We start from the raw sequence: 24,863 nt of genomic DNA on the forward strand, positions 1-24,863 counted from the left end.
ATTCACTCATCTTGCCACGACTTGAACATTTGAAGACGGCAGTTATGTGTGTAGAATATTGCCAACTGTAGTGTGAGGCAACAAATTTACAAAACAACTTCGGGTTGCTAAGGTTCAACTTTAATATATGGTGCAGCTATCAGCATCTTTAGCCTTTAAATTCATTCAAGGGCGGTAACTCTTGGAGTCGTATCCCGTTCATTTTAAAACTTGACCATACTTGAAGCAATATCATCTTTGTGCTCGGCCTATAACACAGGGTTTTAGAATATATGTGTTATCTTGTTTATTTTATTCCATTTCTTAGTCATATGAAAAAATCAACTGTACGAAATCACAAACTTGATCCACGTGAGACATTGTTTTGGGGGTGGGTTGGAGGTGTATTTCCCGTTGTAAGTTTTGAAATGAAATTACTTCTTCGACTTGTGAACGTGTTTGTCCAGATTAACACTTGACGTGCCTTTTCATGTTTTGTGACGCTTGTCACTGGGGATATAGCGTCTGTGCGTGCGCGCGTGTGTGCGTGTGCGTGCGTATCTACTTGTACTAGTCTTGACTCAGAGATACCATACTGCAATTCAACAAAGGCGCCCCATCCAACACACAGATTATTGACTCTAATATTCTGATATGACCATTTCCTCTTTCGATTTCTTTGCTCGTTGTGTAACACCCCACTCAGCAATATTCCTCCTGTATGACGGCAGTCTGTAAATAAACGACATTTTTTCTCTTCTTCATGCTCATGTCTGAAATTATAGTGACGATTTGGTGTGGACAAATGGCTAACTTTCATGCCATATAAGACGATCTGTTGGCATGTATGTTTATTTGCCATTTAACTGGTACGATTTTGCAGCAAACGCACCGTTCGTGATCAACTCGTGGGCTTCTTGGAGGTTACGGAAATAGGCGAGTGGTGATGAATGCAAACGGACTTTATTCGGCAAATAGCCGTGTACAGTCCATTTGATTTCATTTGAGACCGATGATTTGCTCGAATACAAAAGTTTTTTAACAAGCGATCATTATTTTGTTGGCACTTTTTCGCTATTTTTTACGAGGGGGTACCACTTGCTGGTAGAACAGCCAGGTGTGCGAGTTGAGCGTTTGAAATTGAAATTTCACTGCACACGCGTGTTGATTACCTGGGTGATCTACCAGCAAGTTGTACCCCCTCGTAAAAATAGTGTCAAGTGACAACAAAATAATGATTGTTTGTTAAACAAATGTTTTATTCGTGTGTCCAAAATTATCAGACAAATCATCAGAGTTGGTCTGTGGATTTCATGTGACTGTGCAAAATTTGGTTTCGTTGCAATTATTGGAGTTTGTGTCAGTGAGCAATTCACCGGTCTCAAATGAAACTGTCAAACGGACTTTAAGTGATAGTGTCAGGGGAGTTAATACCTGCGCATGGCAAGACAGAATGCATTTTATCGCCCTTCTTATTTCCAACAAGACAGTTAAATAGGACCATACAGCTTAGTACAATATCTGTCTCAGCAAAAGTCGAAAACAAACACCGATATGTCGAAGTTAAAGGAACATACTTTAATACTTCGTGTTATCCGATGTTCGACACAACAAAAAATGACGAATAAAGAAGACACCCGTACTTTCGACATATTAAAGTTCAGATCAGCTTGATCCCGAGCGGGACATCCAATGACACAAAACATGTTTACAAACAAAGTACCGAAGAATAATGAGCAATAAACCAAACTTTATTATCCTGATTTGGCAACCATTTGCTACATTTCGATTTAACCAAGTGTAATCTCTACTTCGTAGCAGGCAATAGAGGCCGAGCCCATTTTGAGGTCAATCTGTCCTGAGTAGTCTCCGGTTGGAAGGCTCGATAAGTTGATCTCAAACTGGGTACTGGGGAGTGTGTAGTTTCCCTGAAATGGAGGTGTCCAGTTGAATGCAGACATACTGATAGCCAACGTCAAGCCTAACACATGTTATATTTGGGATTACACTTTCTCAATAAAGTACAGATTCTGGTACTGTTATTGGGTCGAGTCCCATCCCGATTTCGAACCCATACCCTCAGAGTCAGGCACCTAATCGCCAGCACACAAAGTCAGCCATCTAACCCACTCAGCCACCGCCGCTTCCACAAAAAAGGAAGTCGGACAAGTGGTAGTCAAGACCACAGTCTACCCTGATAAGGGTAAATCGGCGCCGTTCCCACGGCCGAAAGCTGTTAATACAGCATGTCACAACAATATTGCCATCAATAAATGGCATTGTGTATTCTACTTCAAGCCTTTATTTTGCAAGAAGATTAAATACCTTTGTGGATGATATTTACACAGAACAACACACAAAATATCATCGCCTCATAGTAAACCTTCAGTAACGAAGTGTTCCTAAGCATAACTTTCCAAAATTTCCAGATAATAGTTATTGCTGGAGACTGATGGTACAATTTGATGGTGGTTAAATTTCTCATCACCGTATTAGTTCATTAGGACAAATTATATTCCTTTTTATGTTTCATAGACCACAACAGAAATGAAGAGATAGGAGATTAAATCTTTCACTTCATTAAACGTTGAAGAAGTCTGTCCTTGATATCAGTCGGTGCTGTGTCAAATGCTTGGAATTAAACAGATGCACGATTCCAAGCATGCATCTGGTAACATTTGGACGAAATAAAGGACATGTGGTCTAATAAAGAATAATGTTATTGGTAATCGTTAGAAATAAAACAGCAATATGCCTAGACATTTTGATTGATGCCTTGGATAAATCTTTGAACAGGAACAGGAACGTTGGCATTGAACAGGAACAATTGTTTAAGGAGAGACACTTTCACTTTCGCAAGAGATGCGACGTTTCGGTGTAGATGCTATCACCGTTATCAAGGAAGTGATGGACAAGGAGAAAATATAAGGGCTAATGAAGACCAATCAAGATTAAGTGGCCACTGCACTTTGTCCCACTAGATATGGCTTCATAACCATGATCTATTATTGCAACTATTAGCAGTGTCATCACTCTATACATCAGCCAAGTCAACTGTATAACTTCTAATATTCCTCTTGTATATATTGTCGGAAAGCGCACGTCAAATCATCATCATCATCATCATCATCATCATCATCATCATTATCAATTATCACTCACTCATCATCATCATCACCGTCAGTCAATCATCATCACTTCATCATCATCGTCAATCAGTCTTTATCATCATCACATCATCATCGTCGTCGCATCATCGTCGTCAATCATCATCATCAATCATCATCGCATCATCATCGTCAATCATCATGAAGCATCATCAATCAATCATCATCACCATCGTCAATCATCATCATCATCACATTATCATCAATCATCATCCTTAATCACCATGAAGCATCATCAATCAATCATCATCCTCATCATATCATCATCATCGTCACATCATCATCGTCGTCAATCATCATCATCATCAATCATCATCATTGCATCATCATCGTCAATCATCATGAAGCATCATCAATCAATCCTCATCCTCATCGCATCATCATCATCGTCACATCATCATCGTCGTCAATCATCATCATCGTCAATCATCATGAAGCATCATCAATCAATCCTCATCACATCGTCATCATCGTCAATCATCATCATCGCATCATCATCGTCATCAATCATCATCATCACATCATCAATCCATCATCATCATCATCAACAATCATCATCAACCATCATCAATCATCATCATCATCACTTCATCATCGTCAATCATCATCACCACCACCATCACATCATCGTCAATCATCATCATCATCATCATCAATCATCATCATGTTGTGTATCAAATGCTTGATAACAGTGTTAGCATCCATTGCAATTAAGACGTTGGCTCTTCTTATGAAACTGTTCCTCTTCGCCTTTAATAAAGCTATCTTTAAATTAAGAAATCAGAACGGCGATAGTGATATAGTATCCGCCTTTTGTCCTGACAACTGTTAATATCATACAGATGTTTATCCTTTATTCATTTCATATCCACACATAAACTGTCAGGAAAGAAAGTATTTATCCATGTTTGATTCTATCTATCAAACAGAAAAATCGATATTCGATAGTGATATATGTGATAGGGTATTATTGGCAATACTGCATGCATCATATCAGTTCGTATCTCACACCAGTGGAAATGTTAGTGATCATAATTGTTTGCCGCAGATATAGGGAATTCTTTGGACAGGTAGATGATTGTATTTATTGTTTACAACAGGCTTTGTAGTGACCAGCGAGTTTAGCAGCATGCCAAAGTAACTAGTGATCATATTTGTTAGCAGCAGGCTATGGGATTTGTTGGACAGGTGGGTAATTATATTTGTTAACAGCAAGCTCGGTAGTGCAGGCTATTTCCTGCAGCATGACAATGTAACTGGTGGACACGGAAATGATTAGTTGTTTTAGCCAGGTCAAGGGACAAGTGAATCTGTAAGTGGTCATTTGTGTTAGCAGCAGGCACGGGTGAGTAGATAAACCTGTAGGTGTTAGCAGGACACCATTCTACTCCTGTCATATCTTCCTACGTAACCTCTGTTCTAATACGGCCCTTTCATGGTGTGAGCGTTCAAGACTCGTGATTGGAGGCAATCAGATTTAGTTGTGCAATCAGCGACGTTGTTTCAAAAGTGATCATTCGCAAGGCCTCGGTAATTTCCGTATGCTTCGAGAAAACTAAACTTCTTCCCCTGCGCGATGCGCAAACGTTTCTTCTAGACAGAACTCAGTCATGTTATGGCGGATCAGTGGCGTCTCCATCGCCCTCGTTGACAACGGACAAGCTAGCCATTAAACGTCTTGTGTGTAACATCAACACAAGTCCCCGGCAGATGGGGGATATTTGTGGCCCCACATTTGCTTGTGTTAGTCAAGTTGAATCTAAGTCGATGTAACACGTGTTCTGATTGGATAGAAAGAAGGGAGATAATTCGTGTTGCGATCTGTTGCCGCTAGGGGATTTTACAAGAACCGGGAAATATGGCCGTATTAGAACAGAGGTTTGTAGGAAGATATGACAAGTAACCTCTGTAGGAAGTGAATGGCAGGACACGAGTTGGAATGTTTGATGGGCGTTTTATGACATATTCACACAGTAGACTCACCGCTGGAAACGGGCACTTGCAGGGAATGTTGTTCTCCGTGAAGGCTTCTGGACACTGGGCTGGCGCCAGAATCTCACAGATGTCTGAGTAACTGCAGGATCCCACATTTTCAATGCAAGGAATTTCCACCCATATGGACAGAATCTTCTTCTTTATGGTTACGTCAGCCTACATAAGAACAATGTTTGCGTCACTCAATACAGACGGGTGAACATTCTGGGAAGGCTCTATCTAGTTCAACCAGTGAAGATCCGGGTTAGGCCACACTTTTTTTATTACATGGTTTACGGTTTTTTTACAGCAATATTCCTGTCGGTAGGTGGTAAAAACAATAAAATGCTATTTCAGAGTTTTTTCCTTAAGGCTTTCACCACAAGTTGGCTGTAAGAATATGCCATCAGCCATTCAGGTGTTCTCATTTCCTACTATAATAGGGTTTATAAACACCCAGCATTTTCACTCGGTAACCTTAATTCGTCGATTTTATTTGTTTCAATATTTAACATTTCAATAAAGTAGATTTTAAAATTATTTATTTGGATTTTATGTATCGGCGGATGTGGAAAATGGAAAAATTTGATTCTTTTCCCCCACTTTAGCAAAATTTACGGTCGGCGGATCCGTAACCTAAGTAATATAAAATGTGTGGCCTTAGAATTGGTCTTCAGCAACCCATGCTTGTCGTAACAGGCAACTAACGGGGGCGGGTGGTCAGGCTCGCTGACTTGGTTGACACATGTCATCGTATCCCAATTGCTTGGATGAATGGTCATAATGTTGATGACTGGATTGTCTGGTCCAAACTCCATTATTTACAGACCGCCGATATAAAGACCAAATAGTGCTGTGTGCGTCGTTAAACAACAAACTTAACAAACAAATCCGTCCTACTCCAACAGACGCTGCTATATAACTGAAACAGTGATCAGAGAGACGTTAGACGAAACTCATTCATTCACAACAAAACTATGGCGTCATTCGGTCAACACCTCTGACGTCCAAGGACATCCACATATTGTTTCTTACGTTTGAAGGCTTAGTGCATATTACCGAGCGTCTCGATATATACATACACACGCAAACATACGTAAATACTTTCAGTTATCGGTGGATCGACAGAACCTTAAAATGATTACTAAAATACGGAATACGCAGAGATCAAGCTTTTTCTTCGTGACTACGGTGAGTTCGACACATCAAAAGTCGACACAAGGGAAAAACCAGTATCTTGATTGTCAAATGTGTTAATGACATGCTTCAGTAGCAGAGAATTCTGTGACGTAAATTGTTTGTGACGTCACAGTTGTCTCAAGCAGTACATATCCAATGAGCCGATGGGGAATAGACCGATCCAGTCTGTCAATCAAAACTGGCGCATGCGTCAATTTTGGCCAATTAGCAGGCCAGGCGCTGTGTGGATTTGTCAGACTTATTTCCGGGGTCAAACGATGCCTACGAAGCGTTGTGCTTCGAACTATGCCATTTACACTCGCTATATCTATTACATATTGCTGCGATTTGATGTGTACCTTTAACAAAACCATTACGGTCAAGACAAAATAAAATGAGGCGGATCAAGGAGCGCGATAGACCTAACGATCAGTTAAATGTCTGCACCAACGTTCACGAAACCTACGTCTGCCTGCAGATGAGATTTTGCACGAATTTCCACACTTTTGCACATGTGCAAAATCATTACCAATTGATGACAACAAATTGCAGTTTAAGACTTTGCGAGTGTTATAAACATGGACAATTCTTGTAACTACAAAATTGTTTTTGCTTAACGTTTTTAGTCAATACTGGCATTGAGTTGGTACGCCATAAAGCTCAAATGAGACAGGCAAGAAATTCGTGACACAATGTAAACAAATCTGACAGCGATCTGATTTCGGTTAGGGCCGACCGAAATAGCAAAACTGGTTACATGAAAGAACAATGTGGCGGATATTGTCCCCTTCGCTCTCAGATATTCTTAAATTTGTCATACATTTTAGGATGTTTTCAGTTTCAAAAGCCCAATCTGAAGGCCTACAGTATCTTGTTAACAGAGCAAAATATTCGAGGAGTAATGTTTTTTATTCAAACGGAAATATTGTCAGTGTCAGCAATTGCCTATTATGCAATATCCAAGTATCAAAATTAATTCATACGAGTGCCTATAAAACCATGCTTTAAATATTTCAGAATTTTTATAAAGAGATGCATAGGACTTTGAACTGAATTACCTTCCTCCATGTTGATCGATACGAAAACTATGTGAGAAGAATAGAGAATTACTGGAGTATTGGACGGAGTGAAATATAGTGTATATCTTAATTATGAGAACATTATTGTAAGTTTTGTTACAACATAAATTATTCACATATATTGGTACATTTTAGGAGTAATATTACAACTGTCATTTTGATTAATTCACTGGAAATGATAGGAAGGCACGTTTTAAGAATCTTGCTTTTTTAGTAAACGTGGAAGGATGATATAATAAATAATAATCTAATGAATTATAAATAATTATTTAATTGATTGTCCTACCAGATTCATATGATTTGAAGGCAGAACTATGCAAACAAACACTATACATATCATGGCAGGACAATCACTTGGTATTAATTTAGTTTCTGCTTTTAGATGTTTTTAAAAAATAATATATTTACTAATAAGATAATTCTGAAAGTCATTGCTGGTATCATAACTCATTAAAGTTATTTCAACATCCAGAGAATTTGAAAAAGCAAAGGCTACGTTTTGGTCAAACCCTGGTCAGGCATTATCCAGTCCTGGAACAGATTAACTTACAGAAACCTCAGCTGACTTTTCATGTAACGGAATAAATATTGAAACATATATTTAACCCAGATTTGATGTAATTCTTATAATAATCAGTTTTTTTAGGAGGTTACTAATATTTGAAGGCTGATCCAAAGCTAGTGTTTATTAAGATGTTGGTTTTGGACAAATTGTTCAAGGTTTGTTGATGGTTATTTGGAAAATGAGCTTCATATTAAACTGCACACTGGTTTGTAGGAGGTGAAGGCTTCAAGACATTTTCATGTGTGTTTTCCTAAACCTTTGTTTGACTTTTACCAAATTTTGAATCAACTTTACTATAATTTTTATGACACTAGTAAGTATCTCAGAAAAGGAAATAGATCAAAATCAGTGTTATGTCCTCTAGGGATATGGTCTCTAATAAAACAAAGATTATCATTAAAGTCAGTTAATGTAATTGTATTGACAAAAAGCTTTGAACATAGGATATATTCTTTGCACCTTATTTACACCAGTAGTGAGCAGTTAAACTTCGCTGATGAAAAACAATACATTTGTATTATGTGTAACATTCTATTTCAATGCTAGTTAATTGTTCGGATAACTATGGATCCTCTGTTCCAAGATTTTGCATCACAGGTTTCCTATTTCTGGAAGATGGGTGTACAGGTGTCCAGGTGTCCAGGTGCAGACTGTATGTTGGATTTTCTTTGTGTTCTGGTGCTGTGACATACCTGTACATAAACGCTGGCAGTTCATGAAGTCCAGTATTGTGGAAGTTTGTATGTAAATTAGGATTCCACAACAAAGTACATATGGAAAAATAAATTGGAAAGGATGAATAAAAAATGGATTTCCTTATATTCAGTGTCACTTTAGGATGGTGTACAGGTTTTGAAGAGGGAAACTTTACTGAGAACTGCTGCATATCAGCTGTTGAATATTTGCTTCTGGGTATGTCCAGATACGTCCATGGAAACACACTGTTTACCCAAATACCTTTTCCAGATTTCCAAATAAGATCAAATAGGTTCTGCTGTGATTGATTTGTTTACATTAATTATATACAGACAAATAAGGTGCACGAAGTAGTAGACGGGAAATATATTCTGCTTTTTATTTACCATTCTTTTAATTCATTAAATGAAAGAAACACATGTTGTCAGATTATTGATTTAACTAAATTTGAACAACTCAAACAGTGTTGACAATCTATTTATAGATACCGAAACGTTCTGCAACATGAACATGTGGTTGTGTTCACGGTTTTATAAAATTATGATGGGAATTGTTGCAAAAACCCCAAACAACAAAATTCAATTACCCTTCCCCTGCTAATATCTTAGACAGAGGTGAATTGCCAAAACATTAATTGATTCGAAAGAAAATACGCTTAAGTCCTACTCTCAGCAGCTGGACGATTTTTCATCGGGCATGTAACTCATTTTCACTCATTTGCAATCTGCCAGCTAAAATATGATAAAAATCACATACGTATAACTTGCCTCTTTAAATATCATTCACAAACGACGGACACCAAAGTACCACAAACAGAATTCATCAACAACATTCGCAATCACGTACGTTTCGCCGGCGGTGACGCCATTGTGATTAGTCAGTGGTTGTCCCCCCCTAACGTCAAAAACGAATTCGAAGTGGGCGGTGCTTATCGGCCGGGCCTGGATCGGTCTATTCGTGGGTGCTGTAGACAATCATAATCACTCGCCCCTTCCCGTATAACCTCCAAGAATATTCGTGACCAACTCGTGTTATTCCGGGACAAGCCGAATAGCGACTCGTGTCTTCTTGGACGTGAGGTGAGGTGAAATTGGGTTTAACGTCGTGCTTGAGAATATTTCGCTCATATGACGACGTGCATGCGTGTGTATGTGTATGTGCGGCTGCTTGTACTAGCCCAGACTGAAGCTGGTTTTATAGTGCTATCCCACTGAGATACCATGCCGCAGTGAAGCATGAATACCCCACTCAGACACATTATACTGACTCCGAGCCGACCAGTCCTTGTTGTACCCATTTATGCCGAGCGCTAGGCAGGGACCAACAAGTACCATATTTTAACGTCTTTTGGAATGAAGCGGTCGGGGATCGAACCCGCGACCTTCCGCTCTCTGGGCGGACGCTCTAACCACTACACCACGGAGGCGGTCGTGTCTTCTTGGAGGTTATGGAAAGGGGGCGAGTGGTGACGAATGCTCCAAGAAGACTCGAGTCGCTATTCGGCTTGTCGCGGTATAACACGAATTGGTGACGACTGTGCGGTAACGTGTTCCTCTTTCACCTACGGGATAGGACGCTAATTTGGCCCCTAGAGAATAATTACAAGCCCCCGCAGCTGGCATATTGCTGAGTGCGGGCACACACACACACATACACGTACGCACGCACGTATACACGCACACACACAGTGGCATACCTGAATGGGTGACTGAGCTGTGTCCAGGTTCTGCAGGTTGAAGGCCACTTGCACAGTACCCGGAAGTACAATTGGGTCAGGAGTAATTTGTAGAGCAAGAAGTTTGAATGTTTCCGTTGTGGGGTCACCGCAGTCTTTATAAGAGAAAGCTGTCAGCCGTGAACTGCGACCACCGCCCTAAAACCACAATATGCAGAGTGAAATAATGGTGAAGCTTTTATACGCAGATGATACTCGAATTTCAGTCATTCTGGTTTAGTGCATGGGGTTATACATATTACATTTATAACAGTATATGCTACAAGAACCATGTTTTATAGGAAGGACCAGTGATTGCTTCAAATGGAACAATGAGTGAGTGAGTATGGTTTTACACTGTATTTAGCAATATTCCAGCAATAATCCAGCCATATCACGGCGTAAGACACCGGAAAATGGACTTCACACATTGTACCCATGTGGGGAATAGAACCCGGGTCTTCGGCGTGACGAGCAAACGCTTTCACCACAAGACCACCCCACTGTTCCGGATTTATGGACCTATGGACTTGTCAGTTACCTACTTTACGTCTTGTTATCAACATTAAAAAACGCACGACTCCATACTCTTCACACACCTACGTGGGAAATAGATTTCAAGACGACCAAACGGTTTACATGAGTGAGTATGGGTTTTTCGCCCTGTTAGCACTACCCAAGCTATATCACGGCGGGGCACACCAGAAATGGGCTTTACACATTGTACCCATGTAGAGAATGGAACGTGATGAGCGAACACTTCAACCGTTGGACTACTGCACTACCCTCAAACGCTTTAAGCATTATGCTACTTCATCATCTCATTAATCACCGGGAAATGAGACATTTATGAATAATTCAGATTTGATAAATTGGTCAACTAAAAGGATGTCAGTCAACATTTGACAATGCCGCGAGGTGAGATTAACGATAGTACTACAAGTACTACTTACAAATGATGTGATTTGATATGCAGTCTGGAATGGTTAGTGGTTCAACATATACAAGTACTCCTGAAGAACAATGTGCAGGTTTCATCATTTTATCACCATCGGATGTGTCGTTACAATAATAATTGCAACCCCAGGTCTTGTAATATAAGCAAAACATTTGACATGCCTTCGCGTGTGTTTTTGACGTGCGGCACCTGTGGGACTGGAATACTGCAACTCACTCACTCACTCACTCACTCACGCACTCACTCAACAGCTTGGTATCATCACTATTTTATAGTGGTGGTACACTGTGCTTGCTTTTAGTATAGATCATTGTAAAATTGTTTTGCATTTATAAATTCATATTTAATAAATAACAATACGTTTCACACATTACACAACTCACATATTTCTGGAAATACGACTGTGGTAGGTATCTCTCTGGTGTCCGATTACGCATCAGGACGTCCATGATGTCGTACGCATCTTTGGTATTTTCATCATAAGACTGGAACTTCGTCACATGGTAACCAAACACCCCCGACAGGGCACAGAGCAGTGAAATGATTGTAAAAGTCTTCATGTTTCTTAACAATCACCTTAACTACCTGGCTAAATAACCTATCTCTGATGCACCCTGATCGTGAGCTCTCGTATGTAGACAATGTGCAGTTAGGGTTAATAGTGTTAGCGTGTAACGTGATAAGTTGACCTTCACTCAAGGGTCAAGGTCATCAGTAATACTTTGTCACGAGCTACCGCTGGTGTTATGATACTGTACACACGTGTCCCTCTGTTAACTAAACTATGTTGATCTGAAGTGGTAACCAGGCTATTGTCGATTCTGCCATTTTTTAGTATATTTGTAAATTTGTACTTAATTATACTCTGCAGTAACACATCAATGGTGATTTTTACTTAAATGGTTGTGATAAGATAATTATTTTGCAGCTATTGCATTCCATTGCATGTCTGTATTACACTTCGCGAAGTTTAAAAATTCGTGTGGCTATAATGCTTAAACCTGTGAAGATCCGGGGTAGAATTGATCTTCAGTAACCCATGCTTGTCGTAAGAGGCGACTAACGGAGTTGGGTGGTCAGGCTCGCTGACTTGGTTGACACATATCATCGATTCCCAATTGCGCAGATCGATGCTCATGCTGTTGATCACTGGATTGTCTGGTCCAGACTCGATAATTTACAGACCGCCGCCATATAGCTGGAATATTGCTGCGTGCGCCGTAAAACTAAACTCACTCACTCACCCACAACAATGCGTAATGCTAATACTGGTACAAGGAACTTATGGACGTTTAAGATGTCAATCATGTACAACTGGATGTATTTTTTGTTATCAAACATCAAACGTTAACATGTCAACCAGTTCCCTTACATCACGTTTTAAATTATATTGATCTTTTAACTGAAAACGTTATCCTATTCTTTAATTCATCAGAAAAAATGAAAATGTGAAAACATTATATTCCCCCTTGGGTATAATTGTAAGGCCATTCCTGATCGTCTCCAGCCGTGATATTGCATGAAGTAGGTTTAAAACCTTACCCATTCAACTCTTCAAATTAAATTGCGACAGAAGCAATGGGAGAAAGAATTGAAGTTGTGTCAAAGTCCGTACTAATTTACAAATTACTAAAGTTGAATAACACATGTATTACATGATGGTCTGTGGCGTCAGTATTCCTCATACCAGATGTAGGTTTCGCCAACAGTACTCCTTGTGGGGGTGCCCACGTTAGTGTTCAGCTGACGTCAATCCACGCGGGCTCCTACATGTTGCGGCTTTCATGACATCTATCCACTGGGAGCTGCAAGTCGCGTGACCTGGATCATATTTTCTGGTTACTGCGGTACAGTCAGTCCAACTGTGGATGGATTTTACGATCTGCTTGTTCGATCTTTAAATGTAAACTGACGTCGAAAAGAAAGTACACAACTGTCTGTTTGGATTATTTTCCATAAACAAACGTAAATATACTACCCATCAAAAGTTTAGGCTCACTTAAAGCGCTCACTATATATGGTTACATCGAAGATGATTTTCTCCTCTAACTTGGGGTAACCAACTCCAAACCTTTTGCAGATGAAATGCACGAGGATCATGCATATCATTGCTGAAAAGCACGTGCAAGTATTGTGCACATGAACATCTGCGTTTGGTGTAAAGTTTTGTTAAGAATTCGCCAATTTTCACTGAGTTTCATCATCGAACTCATGACAATAATCTGTTTAACGTTACGAATTTGTTTTACAATACATCAGTTCATGTGTAAACAGTACCTTTAAACAGTATGGAATATTGTGGGTACAATGTGTGAAGCCCATTTTTGGTGTCCTCCGTCCTGATATTGCTTGAATATTACTAAAAGCGGCGTAAAACTAAACTCACTCTGGTAAACAAACATTCAGTCGGTAACATAAACAATTCACGTCATACACAACTTGTTTCGATAACGTGATGTTTCCCTTTACTGTTCGGTACTGCGACAAATATTTCCCTTTATTGTTACTGTTTACTGCGACAAATATTTCCCTCTTATATGAGCAGTCATGTGATGCAATGTCAAGCCAGCGTCATAACCTTTGCAACATTATCTGGGTGGTACTAGTTTAATATCCTGTAATCTAATCTTTCACGTCCGGTAAGAGCCGTCTTTATCTCTCGCCTTTGACCCGTGTCAACACATCCTGATCAATTGTGTAAACCTGACCTAAATGTATCGTTGCCTTTATACAGTGTGCTGTTACAAAATGATTTGTTTTACTTTCGCGAAGTGAAGGAAGGAGATCAAGTTAAAGAAGTATCGATCACAAGTTTTTGGCAATTTAAGAACGATGTATATCTTTCACGTTTGCGGGTTGGAATAGGACTTCAGCAACCCTTCTCGTTGTGAGAGGCGACAAACAGGATCAGGTGCTCGTTGCTTGGTTGGCATATGTCGTCGTATCCCAGTTGCGTAGGTCGATGCTCATGGCGTTGATGGCTGGATTGTCGGTCCAGACTCGATTATTTACGGAACGCCGCCGTCTAGCTGGAATATTCATGACTGAAGCCAAAGCAATGGCATTACTTTACGTGAAGTGTGCATCATAGTAAAGATCTGAAGCCAAAGCAATGGCATTACTTTACATGAAGTGTGCATCATAGTAAAGATCTGAAGCCAAAGCAATGGCATTACTTTACATGAAGTGTGCATCATAGTGAAGATCTGAAGCCAAAGCAATGGCATTACTTTACATGAAGTGTGCATCATAGTGAAGATCTGAAGCCAAAACAATAGCATTACTTTACATGAAGTGTGCATCATAGTGAAGATCTGAAGCCAAAGCAATGGCATTACTTTACATGAAAGTGTGTGAAGCCAAAGCAATCATAGTCCAAGAAAGCCAAAACAATTACTTTACACGTTACGACATTAAAACAAAGGAATGACATTACATTACGATTTATTTCTTCATTACGGCAGAGATATAGACACAAAGCAGTGACAGATCAAGGCCAAAGGCATGGAATTACGATACACACCTCATAGCATGATGCACATCACGGCAACACAAAGGATATGTTTCTTGTAGGTATTGGTTACCACACAGCAAACACCAAAACACAAGGGTATGAAATGTAACCCTATAAAACATACGATGAAGACACAGAGAAATTCATCAGATTTCCAGAGTATTATTAATGATAATGATAATAATAATAAGTTCATTTATAATGCGCTAAACTCCATTCACAAAGTGAATGCTCATAGCGCTAACAAATATAATCCGATTGCTATTATCCCGGATAACCCAAGCTGCCTGTTATTTGCTAGAAGGTTGATAGTCACATGACTTATTCCACCTGATTCCCGTTTTCTGCTGGATGAACAGAGGCAATTTTGAACAAACCCACTTGCTTAAGGTGAGACCACATGTATCACATGTGCTTAGTTGTGGGACAGGACTGAACTCCTAGAAACTCTCAGGAGCCAAGCTGCCACACACGGTCACCCATCCAAAGACTCTCCGCGCCCAACGTTGCTTTACTTCAACTGACTTGTGACCTGAGCTCTATGGACAGGGCCACATTATTGTACTCCTGACACCAAGCATATCAACAGGGGAATCTAATCGCTAGTGAGGCGTTAAACAACAAACAAACAAAACGGGCACTGGTTACACGAAACCTCAATATTACTTCCCTGTTTGGGATACCAGGAAGTATTTGGCTGGGTACATACCGCGTGTCACGCGGTCACGCTGAAGTCACGCTGAAGACCCAGAAGCGTGGTTTGCAGAGGGACACACCAGAGGTTTTTAATGCATACAACATGAAGGCTGTTAACATCTTTACTCTGTTGTGTCTTACTTGGGGAGCTGGTGGTTCTGGCGTATTTAAGTTCAAGTCCTACGATGAAAATGCAAAAGATGTCAACGACATCCTGGATATTTTGATGCGGCGTCGGACACCAGAGAGGTACCAACCAGACTCATATTTCCACAAATATGTGAGTAATGTTCATCTTTTGATTACTAGAGGGTAGACCTTCAGTTCCTGTGCCATGAGTATGCGTTTAGTTTGCTTCATCGAGTCTGGACATAGCCATCCAGTGATCACCAGCATGTGTGTCGATTTACGCAATTGTGTTTATTTTTGGGTTTGGTTGTTGTTTAGCGCTGCACTCAGCAAGTTTCCAGCTATAAGGCGGCAGTTTGTAAGTAAGCGAGCCAGGACCAGATAATCCTGTGATCAAAAGCATGAGCATCGATCTACGATGGGATACAATGACATGTGTCAACCAAGTCAGCGAGCCTGACCACCCAATCCCGTTAGTCGCCTCTTTCGACAAGCATGGGTTACTGAAGATCAATTCTAACCCGGATCTTCACAGGTTTCATGTGTTAATGATCCCTTAGGATGATGATAGCTAACGGTAAAGACTGAAGATGAGTATGATCGATGAGATCGAGAGACTGGTTCATTATACGTACGTGGCCCATGGCAATTATTATGAATACTTCGATAACATAAGGAGTAAGTGAGTGAGTAAGGTTTTACGTCCGCATTTAGCAATATTCCAGCAATATGACCACGGGAGACACCAGAAATGGGCTTCACACATTGTACCATGTTGGGAATCGAACCTGGGACTTCGGCATGACGAGCGAAAGCTTTAACCACTAGGCTACCCACCGCCCCTCCATAAAATACGAGACGTACTAGCTTTCCTGTTCAGTGTTACCCTAGCTCAGTGTTCCAGCAGTTCAGCGACTAAAGTTTAGTATCGTTACATAAACTAACATGATGAATACAGTAGCTCAATGATACCCTTAATCTATCATTAGTTTCCAAAATTGATTTAAACTATTACGCAGCATGATTATAAATATATTGTACGGCAATCAAAGCGTTTATATAAATCTAAAACATATAAATTCAACAAGGAAGTCACAGCACTGAAGTAAAATGAACAAGGAACCAGAGATGTACACCATTTAAATCCAGTTTTATTTCCTTGTTTGAGAAACTTCTGTCTTAAAGTATATTCTCACATATATTGAGAGGCACTGGTCACTTGAACCGTCAATATAATTTCGCTACCCTGATACAAGTAATATTACTCATGAAATACAGTCAAGAAAATATACCTAAAAACCACGTCACAGACACTTGTGATAAAACCTGTAAATATTTCCCTGTTGGTGATACCAGGAAGATTTGTTTGGCTTGTTTGAGGCGTTAGGTTATTGCACGTCACAGACGCTTGTGATATAAAACCTGGAAATATTTTCCCTGTTGGTGATACCAGGAAGATTTGTTTGGCTTGTTTGTTGTTAGACGCCGGAGTGTGCTTGGCTGATTACAGAATCAAAGTGCAGTTAAGTTCTGGTTATATATCGAGAATCTTTGTATGATTCACTGAACAGTACATAAAGTATGATTTGTTTGATGGTTTGTTTGTTTGTTGTTTAAACGCTGACCTCAGCAATATTCCAGTTATATGGGCCAGTTTGTAAATAATCGGGTCTGGACCAGACAATCCAGTGACCAACAGCATGAACATCGATCTACGCCATTGGGGTACGGTGACATGTGTCAACCAAGTCATCAGGCTGACCATCCGATTCCGTTAGTCACCTCTTGAAACAAACATGGGTTGTTGAAGACAAATTCAGCAGACCAATTTCAGCAAAAGCCATCGTGTTAAAAAAGACAAAAAATCTTTGTCGGTATTAATTACTAGATGGATATTCATTGAAAAGCATTAAATTCATACACAAAACCACCAAGACTCAGCTGCAACATAATTAAACCTATACTGCTTGTTTAACAACTGATTTTTATTTGGTATAGTGTAGCCTTAAAGCTTCTGGTGGATTTTCGTCTCCATCAAGCTTCCGTATTGTTCTCAATAATGTGAAACAAAATGCCCATGTGCACTCTAACATGAACGTCTCTGCCTTATTCTAGCTATCTGTAGAAATGACCAAAAAGAAAGCTTGTAAGCTTTACATGCTCCTGTTTGATATTCAGTTTGAAACAGTGTATGATTCAAAATATACTGAGACAAACAAAATTAGGAACACAGGAAAATTCAAGTGTTTTTTTTTAATATTTAATGTTTTTATCGCCAGCTTTGAATAGCGCTTGGGGCGGTGGGGTAGCCTGGTGGGTTAAAGTGTTCGCTCGTTACGCCGAAGGCCCGGGTTCGATTCCCCACATGGGTACAATGTGTGAAGCCCATTTCTCTTGTCCCCCGCCGTGATATTGCTGGAATATTGCTAAAAGCGGCGCAAAACCATACTCACTCACTCACTCAATTGAATAGCGCTGTGGGGGAAAATATGAAAACAATAAGGAACCCTGCCATGAAGTGTCTTTCTTGTTGAGTTGACTTCAGTGAAGTGTCGTCCTTGTTGATTTCACTTCAGTGAGGTGTCTTTCTTGTTGATTTCACTTCAGTGACGTGTCGTCCTTGTTGATTTCACTTCAGTGACGTGTCGTCCTTGTTGATTTCACTTCAGTGACGTGTCGTCCTTGTTGATTTCACTTCAGTGACGTGTCGTCCTTGTTGATTTCACTTCAGTGACGTGTCGTCCTTGTTGATTTCACTTCAGTGACGTGTCTTCCTTGTTGATTTCACTTCAGTGACGTGTCGTCCTTGTTGATTTCACTTCAGTGACGTGTCTTCCTTGTTGATTTCACTTCAGTGACGTGTCGTCCTTGTTGATTTCACTTCAGTGACGTGTCGTCCTTGTTGATTTCACTTCAGTGACGTGTCGTCCTTGTTGATTTCACTTCAGTGACGTGTCTTCCTTGTTGATTTCACTTCAGTGACGTGTCGTCCTTGTTGATTTCACTTCAGTGACGTGTCTTCCTTGTTGATTTCACTTCAGTGACGTGTCGTCCTTGTTGATTTCACTTCAGTGACGTGTCTTCCTTGTTGAGTTCACTTCAGTGCTGTGTCTTCCTTGTTGAACTGATGTCTTTGTGATTTTTTTCTATATCGCATTATTTTGTTTTAGTTTCTAAAGATCTTTGTTTGGCGTATAATTTATTTATAGTACATACTTCACTCCATTGTATTTACAGGGCATCAGTCTGAGTTCAAAGCTAACCTCTTTCTCCTACAAAGACTGTGGAGATCCTTCAACAGAAACAGCAAGACTACTGGACCTAGAGATATCTCCCGACCCCATCGAACTTCCGGGGGAAATACAAGTTGCTTTCAAGGTTGTGAACCTGCAAAGAGCCGAGTCACCCATAAAGGTATTATGTCCGCATTCGTGAATGAAAGGAGTATTAGAAATACTCCCATGTCGTTCCATGTGCAAGATAGATACATAAACCCTGTCAAATCACTTCTTCGCCGCTATTCATAATGGCCCCTCTTACTCTCAGATAGAACAAGGTTGCGGCGAAAACGATTTTAATGATATGTTTGCACGTATATAAAATTATACATTAAAAGGTAGGTTAGTGTGTGGCTCCTTGTAGTACTCCACTTTCACTGTGTGAGCCCACTGAGATACCACGATCCAGTTTTACAGTGAGTCACTTCGGCAGTATATTAGCTATTTTTAAGAAATACAGTTCGCTCAACCACCATGTATAGTGTAATAAAGCACACTTTCGCCCTGAACTATTATAACGTTAAAGCACTCGGACGTAAGCGTCATCGTGCTTAAACTATAATAGTTCAGGGTGAAAGTGTGCTATATTACACTATACATGGTGGTAGAGCGAACTGTATTTCTTTTCTAAGATCCAAATTTATTACTTACCGAAGATAAATCTAATGCAGAAAACAAACAGAAAAGCTACTGTGTCGGTGACTTAAATTAAAAATCCTCGTTCAGAGCTTACTGACACGCTGTTCTATTGACGCCTCGTATATCAAAAGAAGTGTGAGTGAGTGACTTTAGATTTACGCTGCTTTTAGCAATATCCCAGCAATATCACGACGGGGGACACCAGAAAACATTGTACCCAAGTGGGGAATCGAACCCGGGTCTTCGGCCTGACGGGCGAAAGCTTCCACCACTAGGCGACCGTATGTTGAAAGAATTGATATGGGTGAAAATAGAATGCCTTACATGTTGTTTTCTCCCCAGACTGACGTAACCCTGTGGAAGAAGGTCCTGGGCATGTGGATAGAAGCACCATGCATGCACAACATGGGTTCATGTAGCTACAGAGACTTCTGTGGGTTGCTGGAACGAATCCCGTGTCCACAAGCTTTCAGAAGAAACAAAATACCCTGCAAGTGTCCCTTCCCAGCTGTAAGTGTTGTTTACATTTTCAACATATTCTTAACAACCCAACAACTGTGTACAGTGAAGTATAAAAGTATATTTCTATAAACTGTTACATTGGAGTCGGGCGGGGAGCATCAACAATAGGTTCACAAATTGCACTAATATCAGCCAGGGTCTTCGGCGTGAGCGAACTCTCTAACCACGAGGCTAGAGACAACACCAACAGGAAACCCATTTCGTGATTATTTAGACAGTTCAATTTGATGTCCTGACCCAGGCAGCTACTCTCAGTGAGTGAGCATGGTTTAACGTCGCTTTAGCAATATTCCAGCAATATCACGGCGGGGGAGACCAGAAATGGGATTCGATACATGCAGATTTACGAAATCGTACAGTATACTACAGACAGACAGACAGACAGACAGGCGCTTAGTTTTTCCCCTCGTTCACTGGATGTCAATCTCAACTCCCTGGGAATCATACAACTCTTGCAGCCACTAGGCGCACCGAGTAAGTGTGGCATTCCCATCCTTACGAGGTACCCATTTACAGCTGGGTGGACTGGGACACATAGTCACAGCACGTTGTCCATGTTTACTGCACGTTGTCGTACCCGCAACTGGGTGTTTGCACGTATTCATGTGGCCACCATCTGGTCATATACCAACGGATTCGAGGGTTCTTTTAAGTGCACAGGGTTGTGTACCGTACACTAGGGGTTGTGACAACACTGAAAGAGTCTGCACACAAAGTTGACTCCAAGGTTTTTACACCCGGTCACAGGTGGGCTCGATCCCGGCACCTCAAGCTCACTGGATCACTAGCCTGGCGCTTTAGCCAGTTCGCCCACCGCGCCCCCGTATACTGATCTCTTCTCATTATGGAATGGGTTTTGTCTCCTTTTCGTTACATATCACATCCAGTTTCGTTTTTATTTCCATTTGTATTTCAGGGAAACTACACACTTCCAACCACTAAGTTTGAAGTCAACCTGTCAACGGTTCCAAGTGGAGACTATTGCATAAGGATCAAGATGGGCTCCTCAACTCAAACTTGCTACGAGATATACCTTTCAGTTGACTGATCCAGGGCCTCATTTCACAAAGCACTAAGGTGATCGTAAGTCACTAAGGTGACCTTAGTGCAATGTTACAGAATGGGAGTTAAGGTTAACCTTAGTAAAGCTTCCTTCGTGAAAGGAGCCCCATTACGATAGATCGATCACCCAACAATTAATTCAAGCTTTGATATCTGATTCCTCGTAATATGTGTTAAAGAAGGCGTGCACGTAGTGACCGTAAGATATAACAATTGTTGCAGCGTCGTATGTATTTTCTCTCGTTAGTTTCAATCTATATTGTCAGTGTGACCGAGCCTCTGTCATGTTATAAGTCTTGTACTACTGATGCAAACACCTACGTCCATTGTATCACATTGAAATTCTTGCATTATTTGAATGTCACTCAATAAAACACGCAGAGTACAAATGTGGTCTGTTTGTTGATATTGTAAGTTATTCCTATGACATTTGTTCATATACCATCACATTATTATCATCGCTTCAAAAATCCAAGAATTCATATTTTTAGCAATTATACTGCGAATAATATTTTTCAATAGAAAACATTAAATGAGTGTCTTTTGCATTGTAAGTATGTTAGGAATAAAATATGTATTGTGTGATTCTACCGCACTGATTTGTACATGCTAGTAAGTAATATGTAGTATTTGAATTTTTTTAGATCCGGGTTACAATTAGTCTTCAACAACCCATACTTGTAAGAGAAGGGTAGTCAGGTTTGCTGATATGCTTGGTGCATGCCACCCTGTCCCAAATGCGCAGATCAATGCTCATGATATTAACCACTGGATTGCCTGATCCAGACTGGAATATTTGTACACGCCTCCGTCAAATAGTTGGAATATTGGTGAGTACGACGTTAAATGTACGAACGAGAGAGCAAACGAGCAAACAGGCCATCAAACAAACAAGCAATCTTTAATATCGTTGTTGGGCTATGACGTTTATCATCTACTCTGTAAACGTTTATCATCTACTCTGTAAACACAAGGAACCATGTTGAGCTATGACGTTTATCATCTACTCTGTAAACACAGGGAACCATGTTGAGCTATGACGTTTATCATCTACTCTGTAAATCATCTACCATGTTGAGCTATGACGTTTATCATCTACTCTGTAAACACAGGGAACCATGGAGCTATGACCATGTAAAACACAAGGAACCATGTTGAGCTATGACGTTTATCATCTACTCTGTAAACACAGGGAACCATGTTGGGCTATGACGTTTATCATCTACTCTGTAAACACAGGGAACCATGTTGAGCTATGACGTTTATCATCTACTCTGTATACACAGGGAACCATGTTGGGCTATGACGTTTATCATCTACTCTGTATACACAGGGAACCATGTTGAACCATGTTGGGCTATGACGTTTATCATCTACTCTGTATACACAGGGAACCATGTTGGGCTATGACGTTTATCATCTACTCTGTATACACAGGGAACCATGTTGAGCTATGACGTTTATCATCTACTCTGTAAACACAGGGAACCATGTTGAGCTATGACGTTTATCATCTACTCTGTAAACACAAGGAACCATGTTGAGCTATGACGTTTATCATCTACTCTGTAAACACAGGGAACCATGTTGAGCTATGACGTTTATCATCTACTCTGTAAACACAAGGAACCATGTTGAGCTATGACGTTTATCATCTACTCTGTAAACACAGGGAACCATGTTGAGCTATGACGTTTATCATCTACTCTGTAAACACACAGGGAACCATGTTGGGCTATGACGTTTATCATCTACTCTGTAAACACAAGGAACCATGTTGAGCTATGACGTTTATCATCTACTCTGTAAACACAGGGAACCATGTTGAGCTATGACGTTTATCATCTACTCTGTAAACACAGGGAACCATGTTGACCATGTTGGGCTATGACGTTTATCATCTACTCTGTAAACACAGGGAACCATGTTGGGCTATGACGTTTATCATCTACTCTGTAAACACAAGGAACCATGTTGAGCTATGACGTTTATCATCTACTCTGTAAACACAGGGAACCATGTTGAGCTATGACGTTTATCATCTACTCTGTAAACACAGGGAACCATGTTGAGCTATGACGTTTATCATCTACTCTGTAAACACAGGGAACCATGTTGAGCTATGACGTTTATCATCTACTCTGTAAACACAGGGAACCATGTTGGGCTATGACGTTTATCATCTACTCTGTAAACACAGGGAACCATGTTGAGCTATGACGTTTATCATCTACTCTGTAAACACAAGGAACCATGTTGGGCTATGACGTTTATCATCTACTCTGTAAACACAGGGAACCATGTTGAGCTATGACGTTTATCATCTACTCTGTAAACACAGGGAACCATGTTGAGCTATGACGTTTATCATCTACTCTGTAAACACAAGGAACCATGTTGGGCTATGACGTTTATCATCTACTCTGTAAACACAGGGAACCATGTTGAGCTATGACGTTTATCATCTACTCTGTAAACACAAGGAACCATGTTGGGCTATGACGTTTATCATCTACTCTGTAAACACAGGGAACCATTCATGCCAACCTTGGCACGACAGCATCATATCGGCAAAGACAACAACAATCTCGAGCTGCGTCTTGCGATTCACTTCATATAGCTACTCCTTTCAGGAAGTTCAGCTGGATGATAGTAATTAGCAAATTTATTGGAAATTACATTAATGCTTTCTCCCGGTACAATTTGTGTTCATGCTTGGGGAAGACGGGTTCATAGCGTCAGTTTTTTAGACCGCCACAAACATGTTTTTTTCTAAGTGATTAACGTGAAAACCCAACCCAAAATGAACGATGTAATTTCATCTCAGTACAACACCAGGAATATTAAAACGCAACGAATGAATAGATCAAATATGTAGACAATCGCATTCCGGTGTTTGGCAGGAAAGGTTGCAAAGTGAGTGAGTGAGTGAGTGAGTTTAGGTTTACGCCGCACTCAGCAAAATATTCCAGATATATGGCGGCGGTCTGTAAATAATCGAGTCTGGACCAGACAATCCAGTGATCAACAGCATGCGCATCGATCTACGCAATTGGGAACCGATGACATGTGTCAACCAAGTCAGCGAGCCTGACCACCCGATCCCGTTAGTCGCCTCTTACGACAATCATGGGTTACTGAAGGCCAATATTCTAACCCGGACCTTCACCGGTGGAGACAAGCATGGGTTACTGAAGGCCAATATTCTAACCCGGACCTTCACGGGTGGAGACAAGCATGGGTTACTGAAGGCCAATATTCTAACCCTGACCTTCACGGGTGGAGACAAGCATGGGTTACTGAAGGCCAATATTCTAACCCGGACCTTCACGGGTGGAGACAAGCATGGGTTACTGAAGGCCAATATTCTATCCCGGACCTTCACGGGGTACGACAAGCATGGGTTACTGAAGGCCAGGATTCTAACCCGGACCTTCACGGGGTACGACAAGCATGGGTTACTGAAGGCCAATATTCTAACCCGGACCTTCACGGGTGGAGACAAGCATGGGTTACTGGAGGCCAATATTCTAACCCGGACCTTCACGGGTAGGCTGCAAAGTGGATGAGGGTTTAGCTTTGGGTTAGCGAAGTTGCGACTCTTGGTGGTGCCAAGATATGATGTATAGCAATTACCAAATTCATATTTTAATGGGTTGTTGATGGCTTCTGACAATTCGTGAGTATGTATTTTGTGTGCCCAGCTTGGTAT

The 24,863-nt window shown here is 40.6% G+C and overlaps 2 protein-coding genes across 2 annotated transcripts; one reads left to right on the top strand and one right to left on the bottom strand.

Annotated features, from left to right (window-relative positions):
• Window positions 1-1,712: 1,712 nt before the first annotated feature.
• Window positions 1,713-11,992, bottom strand: LOC124260094 (ganglioside GM2 activator-like). The gene is made up of 4 exons (XM_046694346.1): window positions 11,695-11,992; window positions 10,336-10,512; window positions 5,130-5,297; window positions 1,713-1,907 (listed from the first exon to the last, which is right to left on the bottom strand). The coding sequence occupies exons 1-4, from the start codon at window positions 11,869-11,871 to the stop codon at window positions 1,770-1,772; spliced, it is 660 nt and encodes a 219-aa protein (XP_046550302.1). The 5' UTR covers window positions 11,872-11,992; the 3' UTR covers window positions 1,713-1,769.
• A 3,527-nt stretch (window positions 11,993-15,519) lies between these two features.
• Window positions 15,520-21,540, top strand: LOC124260119 (ganglioside GM2 activator-like). Its single transcript, XM_046694365.1, has 4 exons — window positions 15,520-15,801; window positions 18,888-19,064; window positions 19,910-20,077; window positions 21,006-21,540. Exons 1-4 carry the CDS (start codon window positions 15,625-15,627, stop codon window positions 21,135-21,137), a joined length of 654 nt encoding a protein of 217 aa, XP_046550321.1. The 5' UTR covers window positions 15,520-15,624; the 3' UTR covers window positions 21,138-21,540.
• The last annotated feature ends 3,323 nt before the right edge of the window (window positions 21,541-24,863 follow it).

This window comes from Haliotis rubra, unplaced genomic scaffold, assembly GCF_003918875.1.
Source record: "Haliotis rubra isolate DU_JTF1 unplaced genomic scaffold, ASM391887v1 Scf1187, whole genome shotgun sequence".
NCBI classification, from domain to species: Eukaryota; Metazoa; Mollusca; class Gastropoda; order Lepetellida; family Haliotidae; genus Haliotis; species Haliotis rubra.